Source organism: Bubalus bubalis, chromosome 1 (genome assembly GCF_019923935.1).
Source record: "Bubalus bubalis isolate 160015118507 breed Murrah chromosome 1, NDDB_SH_1, whole genome shotgun sequence".
Taxonomy (NCBI): domain Eukaryota; kingdom Metazoa; phylum Chordata; class Mammalia; order Artiodactyla; family Bovidae; genus Bubalus; species Bubalus bubalis.
In genome coordinates, this window is record NC_059157.1 from 190,974,039 (window position 1) to 190,986,802 (window position 12,764).

Consider the following 12,764-nt stretch of genomic DNA (forward strand, 5'->3'; position numbering starts at 1 on the left):
GACCACCCTCTCAGCCGAGCCTGCGCTCGGGCCAGTCCACGATCCAAGCCTCCCGCGCAGAGCCTCTCGGGAGTGACTTTCTGTCGGCTGAGTCAATAGACGCCCGGGGCGGCTTCGCCGCGTTCTCGCGGCCAATGGCAACGAGCGTCTGGTGTTGCTGGGCGGGGCCAGGCGCCCACCAGGCTGGCGACCCGCCGCACACGCGCGCTCGCCTGCCCTCTCTTCCCACCGCGCACGCGCGCTCCGTGCAGGGCCGGCAGGGCTGTCGGGGGCGCGCGGGGCGGTGGCGGCGGCGGCGGCGGCGGCGGCGGCAGAGGAGCTGCTTGCGCTCGTGCCCGCGCCCGTGTCTCTGTGGAGCTGCCTGGGCCGCCCCCCTGCCCGCCGCCTTGGCTCCTCGAGGGCCGATGCGGGTCGCGGGGCTGAGGGGAGCGACGTAGCTGTCGCCCGCGCGGCCACCTGGGCTGGGCCTGGCGCGACCCCGGCCCCGACCCCGCCCGGCGCGAGGCGGCCGGACGGCAGTCCTGCTGCGGGGCCATGGCCGAGCGCGGGTGCCCGCTGGAGGCGGTGCCGCTGCCCGCTGAGGTGCGGGAGAGCCTGGCCGAGCTGGAGCTGGAGCTGTCGGAAGGTGAGCGGCCCGGAACCCGGACCCCCGCCCGGCTCTCCTCCCAGACCCCTGCCCAGGCCCCGCCCCGCCTTAGTGCGACCGGACCCCCGCCCGGCGCTCACACCCGGGACCCCGACTCCCGTCCGGCTTCCGGCGCCCGGCCGGTGGCCGCGCTTTGGGTGTGTGGCCTCAGATGTGGAAACCTGGACGGGGATGACCGCTGTGTCCGAGCGGGCTGCCGAGCCCAGGCCCGCGTGTCAGCGCGTAGGGACCGCGCCGGCTGCACGCCCGCGTTCCTCGGCTTCCCCTGCGAGACCGGGTGGTCGCCGCACCTACCTCTCGGGGATAGTTGGGAGCCTGGAATGCTGTAACAGGTGCAAAGCACTGAACACTTGGAACGAGATTGTTAGCCCCTCTTAGGGAATTTTTTAAAATTAAGAAAGATGTGCAATAAGTGGTTGTTTGTTTAAAATAGACTGAGTATTTGGGCCTCAGAGGCGTGGGTGGGGTTACCCTCTGTCTGTAACCTCCAGGCTCAGGTCCCGAATTCCGCGTGGCAGTCCGCGCAGTTTAGTTCTTGGCCGGGTCAGGGGACCTCGCAGCCCTTGGAGAGAAGCATCTAAATGCCTAACTGTTTTTGAAATTTAAATACATTTTCAACTTTTAGAATCCATTTTTTCCATAGGCTGAACCGAGTTTCACTTGGGGTCAGGCTAGTGAATTCTTAGGACTATCTAATAAATATGCACAGGGTTGTATTAACTCACCGAATCCTCACCAAGTTTAGGGAGGTAGGTGGTGCTGTAATCTTTGTTTTACAGGTAATACAACATTTACATGCAACTGCTTTGAATTTAACATCCAGATTTTTAAAGTTCTGTGACGTGATGTTTTTCTTTTTTCAATGAAACTGCAGTTGGCAAAGGGTGGACTCGAGAATTCTTGGTGATGAGATGCTCTTGGAAAATCTGAAAAAACTGAAATTAGGAATGTTTCTGACAGGAACTACTGGCCTGAGTTTGTTCTAGTTCTTCACTCAGGGAAAATCATATAGTTACAGTTTAGATTTTACACATTTCAAATATGTTTTTGCATAGTGATTTCTGCTCCACTGTGTTAGTTATTCCTTCAATTCCTTGTTTTGCGGTTGTGTGTTTGAATTCTTTCTGGGAGTTGACAGATAAGATTGAGAACTTCATAATTTGTAGGACAGAACACACATAAAGACAGGTATTTCAACAAAAGAAACACTGCTCTATTGAATCCTTTTATCCTGTTGTCATTTTAGCCGAATGTAGAAGATGTTTAGTTGCATAAAAGGTATAAGATTAAGTTTATGTGGATAGTAGCTTAAGCTGGGGAAGTGAAGACAGTGTTGAAGGGAAGGGACAGCAGAGTGTCGTGCAGCCAAGGAGACAGGAGCCCTGGCCTCTGTCCTACCCCCTACATCAGTAAAGTTTTATTTATATAAATAAAGGAAGATGTTACTAATGAAGCACGATTCTAAAGCAACCCAAACTAGTTTCAGTTTCATTATCATTTTAATATTTTTCAGGTAGAAGTAGAAAGCGGGACTCTTATTTGCCCTATGTGATGTTTCTCTCCTCCCCACACACTCACCCCCAACCATTTTCGAGAAAAAGTAGAATGCTGCTGTGTGCGCTGCTCAGTCATGTCCGATTCTTTGAGACCCCGTGGACTCTAGCCCACCAGGCTCCTCTGTTCATGGAATTTCCCAGGCAAGAATACTGAAGTGGGTTGCCATTTCCTTCTCCAGGGGATCTTCCCAACCCAGGGATTGCACCTGCACTCTTGCATCTCCTGCATTGGCAGGTGGATTCTTTATCACTGCGCCACCTGGGAAGCCCCTAAATTAGAATAGTAATGTCAAAATTGGATGCCTTCATGGCGGTCACATTTGTTTGGATGAGGAGTTGCTTAAAACGTAGAGATGACAGTGGATGCAGGGTGGAGGGAGGAGGAAACAACACAGACTGAACGATGCTGAACTGCTTAAAAATGAGGATGATGGGGTGAGTAGGTGGAGCACAGGGAATCTTTAGGGCAGCAAAACGATTCTGTGTAATACAGTAATGGTAGACACAAGTCACTGTACATTTGTCAAAACCCATAGAATATATAGCACAGAGTGAACCCTAAAGTTAGCTATGGACTTTAGTTAGTAATAATTTATCAGTATTACCCATCAGTTATAACATATGTACCCCATTAATACCAGTTGGGGATGTGGTGTGCGCACAGAGAGGGGATATGTGGGAAGCCCTTGTATTTTCGAATACTTTTCTTGTAAACCTGAAAAAAAAAGAGAAGAGAATAATGGTGTAAAGTTTATTCTTTGTTTTGGTGGCCTGCAGAGATTTAGAGAGGAAATTCCTACACAATAGGTTACATTTGTCCCACTCCTGTGTTTTCATCCTGGTTAGTAGGTCTATTCCATGGCTTTAACTTTGTTTTTTGTTTTCCTGTATTCTGCTACAGCAGGGGCTTAGCCTGGACAGAATCAAGCTTAAAGCAGAAAAGCTCCATTTGTGGATGTGAGGAAGGAACTTCTTTTCACAAAGCCTTTTTTTTTTTCTCATTAAACGTCTTTAATTTCTAAAATTTGTGATATAATTCTTAGTTTTCAAAATGACAGCCTGACATTGCCTTCACATCGATAAACATTTGTTGTGTTTCTTAAATATTCTGTGGTATATGAAAGTTCTCAGTCCAAATTCCATTCACCTGGCAAAGCCCAGCCTGGTGTCTTTGTGTTGTGACCCTTCCCTCATACTTGTCCTGTTTTTTGGAGTTCTTGCCACTCTGTGTGTGTGTGTGTGTGTGTGTGTGTGTGTTATCTGTATATATTCATTCATTCAGTGATTATTGAGTACCTGCTGGGTGCTTGGTAATGTTTTGGCTGTCAGTGGTTAGGTTTAGCTTCATTTCTCCGTTGAGCTTAAAGCTGCACAATGTCGTATTAAAATAGTCATTACACATTACAGAGAAATGGAATCGTTTAAAGGGAACGTAGGATGGAGTGAGCCTCCCTCCTACCCCTGGCTTCTCCCCAGAGTTGGCCTCTGGTAGCCATTTCTTCTGTTTTCTTCTAGAAATAATCTGCCAGTGGTTCCCAAACTGTGGTTCACACACCTCTTGGGGTCCCTAAGACCCTTCCTGGGGGCCTATGAGGGAAAACTGTTTTTTATAATAATATTAAGATTGTCTTTTCTGTTTTCACTGTTGTACTAATGGTGCAGAAACCTGGTGGGTAAAACTGCTGGTGTCTAGGCAGAAACTGAGGCAAGGGCCCCAAATCACACTGACAGCCAATATACCCTCTTTACCACCTCCCCACCGGCAGTAAAAACACTACTACTTTGACTTAGACATATCTCTTATTGATACAGTAACAGTTAATGTTTTTCTTTTTGGCTGTGGGGTGGGGATTCTTAGTTCCCCAACCAGGGATTGAACTTATGCCCCCTGCAATGGAAACTTGAGTTCTCACCACTGGACCTCCAGGGAAGTCCCCACAGTTAACTTTCTTGCCTCTCAGCCCTGAACGCTTGGTGGAGTCTGCTCATGAGGAACGAGAGGCGCATGGGAAGCATGTTGGCTGCTCTGAGAGGCCCAGGGCCTGTGTGAGGAGTGGCAGCTGTGCTGTTTGACTGCAGAACGAAGTGGCCACTTTTCTCCTGGAGTGTGACTTTTGCTTGAAAAAAATGAGTGGCAGACAGACTACAGTTATTCAGAATTGGGTATTTGGTGGACATTTTCTGAGAAATAAATGAAGAACAAGTGTCAGAAATTGTGGCCAATGATAATATTTGTGTTTTCAAGGAAAAATACACACATTTTAAACTTCTGTCTGCTACCATGAGCATGACAGCTTCTGACATTGCCTTCACGTCGATAAACATTTGTTGTGCTTCTTAAATATTCTGTGGTATATGAAAGTTCTCAGTCCAAATTCCATTCACCTGGCAAAGCCCAGCCTGGTGTCTTTGTGTTGTGACCCTTCTCTCACACTTGTCATATCTTTTGGAGTTCTTGCCACTTTTTGTTTTTGTGTGTGTGTGTGTGCGCGCTTCTGAGTACTTGAAGACTTTTTTGATGGGCTCAGTGGCAATGTTAATCAATTTTTTTTTTTAATATTAACCCCACCCTCACGTAAGGACTGCCTTAGGCCTATAGGTGTTTTCTAAAAAAATAGTTTATGTATTTATTCCTGTGTTTTTGGTTGCAGTGTATCTTTGTTGCTGGCCATGGGCCCTCTCTAAGCATGCAGGCTTCAGTAGTTGCAGTGCGTGGGCTTAGCAGTTGTGGTGCATGGGCTTAGTTGTTCCTCGGCATGCGGAATCCTCCTAGACCAGGGATCAAAGCATGTCCTCTGCATTAGCAGGCGAATTCTTATCCACTGCGCCAGCAAGGAAGTCCAGAATGTGAGTTACTGATATTATTTGGTGAAATGTGTCAACATTTGAAAGAGCTGCATGATTTTGTGAACCAGTATTTTCCAAATGGCCAGTGCATCATGTTTCAGATCTGTGCATGGGTAAAAGACCCATTCAGAGAGATACCAATGGATTGCAACATAACAGTACGGTAAGTTCATTGATAAGGTTTTAGATTCTACACTGCAACTATTGTTTAAGAACCTACAGTTTGCCTAGTTTGGGTGTGGTATCAAAGAATGTCCACAGTGATCTGAAAAGGCTGCTGAAATACTCCTCGCTTTTCTAGCCCGTGTTTGTGTGCGGCTGATTGTGTTTCGTAGACCTTAACCACGTATCCTGCAGGCCATTGAACTGAAGTTGATGAGAAGAATCCACTTGTTTCCAAGAGGCCAGATGTTAAAGAGGCTCGTAAGAGTAAAACAACACCTGAAATCACTAAACGCTTTGGAAATTATTATTTTTCATTTATGGTAGTTTTCATGTACAGTTTTAAAAATTAAATATTAAAAATTTTCCATTTTAATTTCTAATGTGGTAAACATTGATAGCTCACAAATAAAAGCTGTTTGGGGTCCTCAATAAGTTTTAAGAGTGTGAAGGGTTCTTGAGAGCCACACCTTTGAGAACTACCAGACCATGTAATGGCAAATAGATAGGAAAACAGTGAAAGGCTTTCTTTTCTTGAGCTCCAAAATCACTGCAGCCATGAAATTAAAAGACACTTGCTCCTTGGAAGGAAAGCTATGGCAAACCCAGACAGAGTATTAAAAAGCAGAGACATTACTTTGCTGACAAAGGTCCATATAATCAAAGTTGTGGTTTTTCCAGTAGTCATGTATGGATGTGAGAGTTGGACCATAAAGAAAGCTGAGCACTGAAGAACTGATGCTTTTGAAGTGTGGTGTTGGAGAAGACTCTTGAGAATCCCTTGGATTGCAAGATCAAACCAATCCATCCTAAAGGAAATCATCCTGAATATTCATTGGAAGTACTGATGCTGAAGCTGAAGCTCCATTATTTTGGCCACCTGATGCGAAGAGCCCACTCATTGGAAAAGAGCCCGATGCTGGGAAAGGCAGGAGGAGAAGGGGATGACAGAGGATGAGATGGTTGGATGGCATCACCAACTCAATGGACATGAGTTTGAGCAAGCTCCAGGAGATGGTGAAGAACAGGGAAGCCTGGTGTGCTGCAGTCCATGGGGTTGCAAAGAGTTGGACACAACTGAGTGACTGAACAATAAGACTGTGTAATATGAAAAGCTTTGAAGGAAATACCTATTTGTCAACATGTGTTTCTCCTACTTTTTATAGCATTTTTTTTCACTGTTGCCAGTATAATGCAATTTCTGTTTATATTTTTAAGGGCAATCAGATGTTTCAATTTATAAAATATATGTTTGAAAATCCTTAAAAGTTATACTTACTGACTAGCTGCTTGTATCAATATGTCCATCCTACTTTATGCAAAATCCATTATTCATGATTCAGGTATATTCCCTTTAGAACTATTTTTCTTGTTATAGTAAATCATCTTAATGTGTTGTCTCTTTAAAGAATTTTGATTTATAAGTTTTTAAAAGAATATCAATACTAGGATTTCCACTTCAATATCCTAAAATTTTGCACATGCTGTTCATTGCCAACTTTCTGTACCTGTTGAGTTCCTGCCTTTGTTTTAATACTTAAGTTTAAGCTTCACTTTCTTTTTGAAGCTCTGCCTTCCTCTGAGAACAGCCTGCCTGCCCCCCACCCAGAGTTAGGTGCTGGCTTTTTTGTTCCTTTTACCCTTATTGTGTCATTCTTATAAGATTTATCACAACTTTGTATTTATTGTTTACTTGGACTTTTCTTTGCCAGTTCATAGGGAGCACTTCCAAAGGAAATTTTGGTCTGTTCATCTTCATGTCTTCAGCCCCTAGACATTTTAGGTATTCTATTGAATCTTTGTTGAATTAATGGAAGAATAAAGTACTTCCCTGGTGGTCTAGTGATTCAGAATCTACCTGCCAGTGCAGGGGACACGGGTTCAGTTCCTGGCCTGAGAAGATCTCACGTGCTGCAGGACAGCTAAGCCCATGCACCACAACTGTGGAAGCCCGTCTAGAGCCCAGGCTCTGCAACAGGAGAAGCCCCCGCAGGGAGGAGCCCGGGCACCACAACTAGAGAGCAGCCCCCACTTGCCGCACCTAGAGAGAGCCGGCAGGTAGCAACAAAGACCCAGCACAGCCAATAAAGAAAGAAATTTTAAAAGAGTAAAACCACACATGCTATTTATTCCCAGTTTTAAATCAAGAATCCTCCGTAATTGGCTTGGATACTTAATTTTTTGGCAATTGTTTCTCAGATTCAGTGAAGCCCGGGGAGTCCTGAGCTGTGCCTCAGGGAGCCATTGAACCAGGATGGAGTGTCTGTTGCTCTGAACTCCTGGGAGGGAAAGAGTCATACTGAGATGAGCGTACTGTGAGTCTGGTCCAGCCGGGGAGGACCCGCAGTGGAGCTCCAAGACTCAAGTTTCCTCCGGCCCCACAGTGGCCATGATTCACTTGGGCCTTCCCTGCTGGACTCTGGGTCCACATTGACCCCACACTGAGGCCACGACTCCTGCTGCAGGAGCTGAAGCTGCCTCATTCCTGGGAGGGACTTTGGCTCCAGGACCCCATGTGGCCTGACAGTCTTGGAGCTGCCTGGAGTCTAGGGCTTCTCCTTCCAAACCCGCCTGTCTTTCTTCTTCCTGCGCAGTCATGTCTAACAGCTCGCAGCCTCCTCTGGGCCCCTCCCCGTTTTCCCACATAAATCTCTTCACATCTGATCCTGTCACCACATCTGCTGCTTGGAGGACTTGAATTGCCTGCAGGGCCACTAGTCTAGACCCGTGTTGGGAGGGCTGTTTGTCTGCTGTTTGCTCTGAGGTCTGTCTCCTGTATCCATGACCTGCTTTTTGAGATGGCTCCTGGTACGTGGTTGTTGGTCAGCGTGTACTGAATTGAACTTTAGTTCAGTTGAACGTCTCAGGGCCCTCTCGTCCATGGCTGACTCTTCCTTGGTGGTGCACCGCGATGCTCCACGAGAGCAGGGCCGAGCCTGCTGTCCTCTCCTCTGTGTCCCGAGCTGAAATGTCATGCAGGTCCATTGACCTTTCTGTCTGTCGTAGAGGAAGGCACCATTTGCTCTGTCTATTTGCTTTCTGTTAACACCTGCTGGAGGAAGGGAGGTTGGGACTGTGGGGAGGGGATTTCAGACTGGGGGTCAGGAAATCCCTCTGGGCAGGCAGATAGTGGCGGGAGGGGCTGTGCATATGGCTGGCAGTCAGCACTCAATGCAGGTGGGTTAGCTGGGCCGTGGCTACAGAGGAAGGAGCCTGGTGAATTGTGGGGCCGGAAAGGTGAGCTATGGAAAAACACTGACCCTGGGGAGCCGTGGAGGAGGGCCATGGTCTGACAGGTACCTCGTGGAGGGTCTCCAGCCCTGCACTGAGACCGATGGAGGCAGAGGGTGAGGTGAGGAGAGGGAGTGGGGATGCCAGCGAGGCTGCTCCGCGGTTCCGCTGTGTCGGGGGGGAGTTGTGCCTGCTGCCTGTGTGGTAAATGTTTCATGTGTGGGAAGGTGCCAGGATGCTGCAGATTTGCTATTCTCGTGGTGTCATTGCCTCCCCTGTGGCTTGTGGCCTAATCTGAGCCACAAATACAAGGTAAGGATCCTGTCTCCCCCTCAGCAGTGACGGCACCTGTGAGTGCCTACCGTCCTGCTCAGCACTGGGCACTCAGCCGGTGGGGAGGAATGAGTGGGCTGTGTCAGGGTGCCCTTCAGGGGGACAGCCCAGTCTCGAGGGTCAGAGCCGTGCTCTTGCACATGGAGGGCCTCTGCAGGGTCGTTCAGGTCCCTGTCGTCCTTTGACCTTCAGCCTTACCAAGTGAGAGAAATGCACATTCAGGACTGAAGGGTTTGAGAAGAGATGGGCGTGGGGCACCAGTCTGCTGGAGGCAAGAGTCCTCCAGCGGGACCTGGGTCAGAGGCTGCTGCTGCCCCTAGTCATGTGGCATGTCCACAGGGGTCAGCCTGCCTGTTGCTGCTGAGCCCTCCTCTCAGTACTGGGGGCTGGGAGGGTGCTTTGTCATTTTAGTTGAAAACTACTGAAGACTTGTAATTTTGAAAACTCTTCAATTTCATCTTTAGTATTCTTTGCCTGACACGACATGCAACATTTATTTAATACAAAAATGAACTCATGCAAAGCATTGGGTCCTTCTACTGTGACACAGCCAAGGAAAGGGTGGGAAGGAAGCAGGGTGACGGGAATGGGAAGTGAGCTGCTGGTCTGTCCTTAGATGAACTCTTCCTGTAGCATTTTATTTGTAGTGAGCTTGCTTCTGAGTGAGGCTGACAATCCTTTCAGATCAGTCCTTATGTCCTTAAATTATCTAACATTTCTGGTGTTAAACCTGTGTATTAAAAAGACTGGGAAAATATATACTATTTGGTAAAGAGAAACCTTTGTGGTCCGGGAGGGAAACACCTACACTGGTCATCTCTGTCATCTGTTGATGAAGTGTCTCCTGGATGCTCCTTGGCCCCTTCCCCTTTGCACAAAGGAAATGAATGGCCTGTGTTTTGTGAGTTCCTGGATTCTTGGGTCAGCACCTCAAGTCATTGCTGGGGGACCGTGAACCATGCAGGGGTTTCCGTACAGACTTGGTGGTGTTACTCAGTTCAGTTCAGTTGCTCAGTCGTGTCCGACTCTTTGCGGCCCCATGGACTGCAGCACATCAGGCTTCCCTGTCCATCACCAATTCCCAGAGCTTGCTCAAACTCATGTCCATCGAGTCGGTGATACCATCCAACCATCTCATCCTCTGTCATCCCCTTCTTCTCCTGCCCTCAATCTTTCCCAGCATCAGGGTCTTTTCCAATGAGTCTGCTCTTCGCATCAGGTGGCCAAAATATTGGAGCTTCAGCTTCAGTATCAGTCCTTCCAATGAATATTCAGGATGATTTCCTAAAGGATGGATTGGTTTGATCTCCTTGCAGTCCAAGGGATTCTCAAAAGTCTTCTCCAGCACCACAGGTCAAAAGCATCAGTTCTTCAGTGCTCAGCTTTCTTTATGGTCCAATTCTCATATCCATACATGACTACTGGAAAAACCATAGCTTTGGCTAGACAGACCTTTGTTGGCAAAGTAATGCCTCTGCTTTTTAATATGCCATCTAGGTTGGTCATAGCTTTTCTTCCAAAGAACAAGTATCTTTTAATTTCATGGTGGCAGTCACCATCTGCAGTGATTTTGGAGCCTCCAAAAATAAAGTCTCTCACTGTTTCCGTTGTTTCCCCATCAGTTTTCCATGAATTGATGGGACCGGATGCCTGATCTTCATTTTTTGAATGTTGAATTTCAAGCCAGCTTTTTCACTCTCCTCTTTCACTTTCATCAAAAGGCTCTTCAGTTCTTCTTCACTTTCTGCGAGAAGGATGGTGTCATCTGCATATCTGAGGTTACTGATATTTCTCCTGGCAATCTTGATTCCAGCTTGTGCTTCATCCAGTCTGGCATTTTGCATGATGTGCTCTGCATGTAAGTTAAATAAGCAGGGTGACAATATACAGCCTTGACGTATTCCTTTCCCAATTTGGAACCAGTCCATTGTTCCATGTCTGGTTCTAATTGTTGCTTCTTGATCTGCATATAGATTTCTCAGGAGGCAGGGAAGGTGATCTGGTATTCCTATCTCTTGAAGAATTTTCCAGTTTGTTGTGATCCACACTGTCAAAGGCTTTGGCGTAGTCAATAAAGCAGTAGATGCTTTTTCTGGGATTCTCTTGCTTTTTCTATGATCCAACAGATGTTGGCAATTTGATCTCTGGTTCCTCTGCCTTTTCTAAATCCAACTTGAACATCTGGAAGTTCTCAGTTCACATACTGTTGAAGCCTCACCTGTAGAATTTTGAGCATTACTTTGCTGGCCTGTGAGATGAGTGCAACTTTATGTTAGTTTGAACATTCTTTGGCATTGCCGTTCTTTGGGATTGGAATGAACACTGACCTTTTCCAGTCCTGTGGCCACTGCTCAGTTTTCCAAATTTGCTGGCATATTGAGTGCAGCACTTTACTTCCTTACCCAGCTGTGAGGAAAGAATAGACATCCTATTTCTTTAGTCTACACTGAGTGTCATGGTTTAAGATTTTCCTTTAGTCTACGCTGACTGTCATGATGTAAGATCACCATCTTGGAAAGAGAGAAGGAGCTTTTATTCCATTTCAGACTTCAGACTTTTTCTGCAGAGTCTTTGGTAAAGAACCTTTAAATTGAGAATTTGAAATGTCAGAAGGTATGCTTGTGCTTGTTGAAAACTGGCAACTGAAAAGAACACGTCCTGGTAAGCTCCTCCATGCGTGGGTTCATGTCCTTAGGTTTTGTCTGAACACGAAGGAGCCTAAGGATTAGCCTTGTTGGGAAATGGCTAGGAAGACTATAACTAGGACCATTTTGAAATAAAGGTTATAGAAATAGAGATTCTGACTTCATCAAGATTAGATAATCTTGGTGTTACAGATTGAACTCTGTTCCCCAAAATTCGTATGTTGAAGCCCTAACCCCCAGTGTGACTGCATTCCTTTAGGGAGATGATTAAGGTTAAATGAAGCCATAGGGGTTCCTGAGTCAGTTTCAAGAGAGAGAGATGTTGAGAGCACACACACAAGGGGGAAGACCGTGAGGACCCAGGCGGGTGGTTGCCTGCACGTGAGGAGAGAGGCCTCAGGAGGGACCAGCCCTGTGACACCTAGGTCTCAGACGTCCAGCCTCCACACCTGTTGTTCTGACCTCCCAGCCTGTGACATTTTGTTTGAGCAGCCTGAGACCCTCAGCTTGTCATCCTGTTCTCAGCAAGCTTCCGCGGACTGAACAAAAAGGCCCATGAGCTAGTGAGGCTGACAGGCTGAAAAACTGGCAGTCTTGTGAGGTGTATGCAGGGCCCCGTCAGCTCTGATCATCAGACCTGGGCCAGTAGTGCCAATGGAGGAAAGAGATTCTTCCAGCTTTGCTCTGAAGGCATGTGAGGAGGGTGAGGGAGAAGACAGCAGAATGTGCTAGACAGAGGAGGATGAGCCAGAGTCAGTGGCTGGGCTTCCAGACAGTGTCCCCCGGCAGGTGGTGGAGAAAACAGGTTGGAGGGTGGGGGCTCGCTCATGGGAGGATTTGTGCATCCCAGGGAGGAGCCAGGACCAGACTCTGGAGTCTAGCCCAGCACTGAAGCAAGCGTAGGTGCCACCTGCAGCCGCTGGTGGTGTGGGTGTGAGTGACAGGCGCCCTGAGGTCTGTGGGGATGTCTCGTGCTATCCAGTGTGGTAGCCACAAGCCACATGTGGTGTTCAACACTCGAAATGTGGCTCGGGGGTCTGGGGAACTAAACAGTCATTTAATTTACTTCTAAGTAACGAAAGTTGAAATAGGCACATATGAGTAGTGGCTGTTGTATTGGACAGCGCAGCAAAGCATATGCTCTGTAAAGGCACTCTGCTGAAAAAGAGTCATGCTCCCAAAGTATGCAGTCTTCCGCCCCTTTTCTCAATAGTGGGGAGAATATTAAAATTAGATTAGTGTGTATGTTCAGAACTCAAAAAACTTCGAAGGCAGAGATAGCCAATTTTCTAATTTTTATAAAGGACTAAGGGATGGTTATTCTTGGGTGCTTTGCTTTAAGCA

The 12,764-nt window shown here is 47.3% G+C and overlaps 1 protein-coding gene across 9 annotated transcripts in view; it reads left to right on the forward strand.

Moving 5' to 3' along the window:
- The first annotated feature begins 314 nt into the window (after nt 1–314).
- DIP2A (disco interacting protein 2 homolog A) overlaps nt 315–12,764 on the forward strand; it is a 113,959-nt gene continuing 101,509 nt past the window's right edge. For 5 of the 9 annotated variants that reach the window (XM_025293259.2, XM_025293265.2, XM_025293282.2 and 2 more), the window contains exon 1: nt 324–625. In XM_025293259.2, coding sequence (XP_025149044.1) covers nt 535–625 — 91 coding nt within the window. In that variant the 5' untranslated portion in view covers nt 324–534. Of the gene's footprint in view, nt 626–12,764 lie in introns of all 9 variants that reach the window. The other 4 variants (XM_025293272.2, XM_025293277.2, XR_003111500.2 and 1 more) reach the window with 3 other exon arrangements.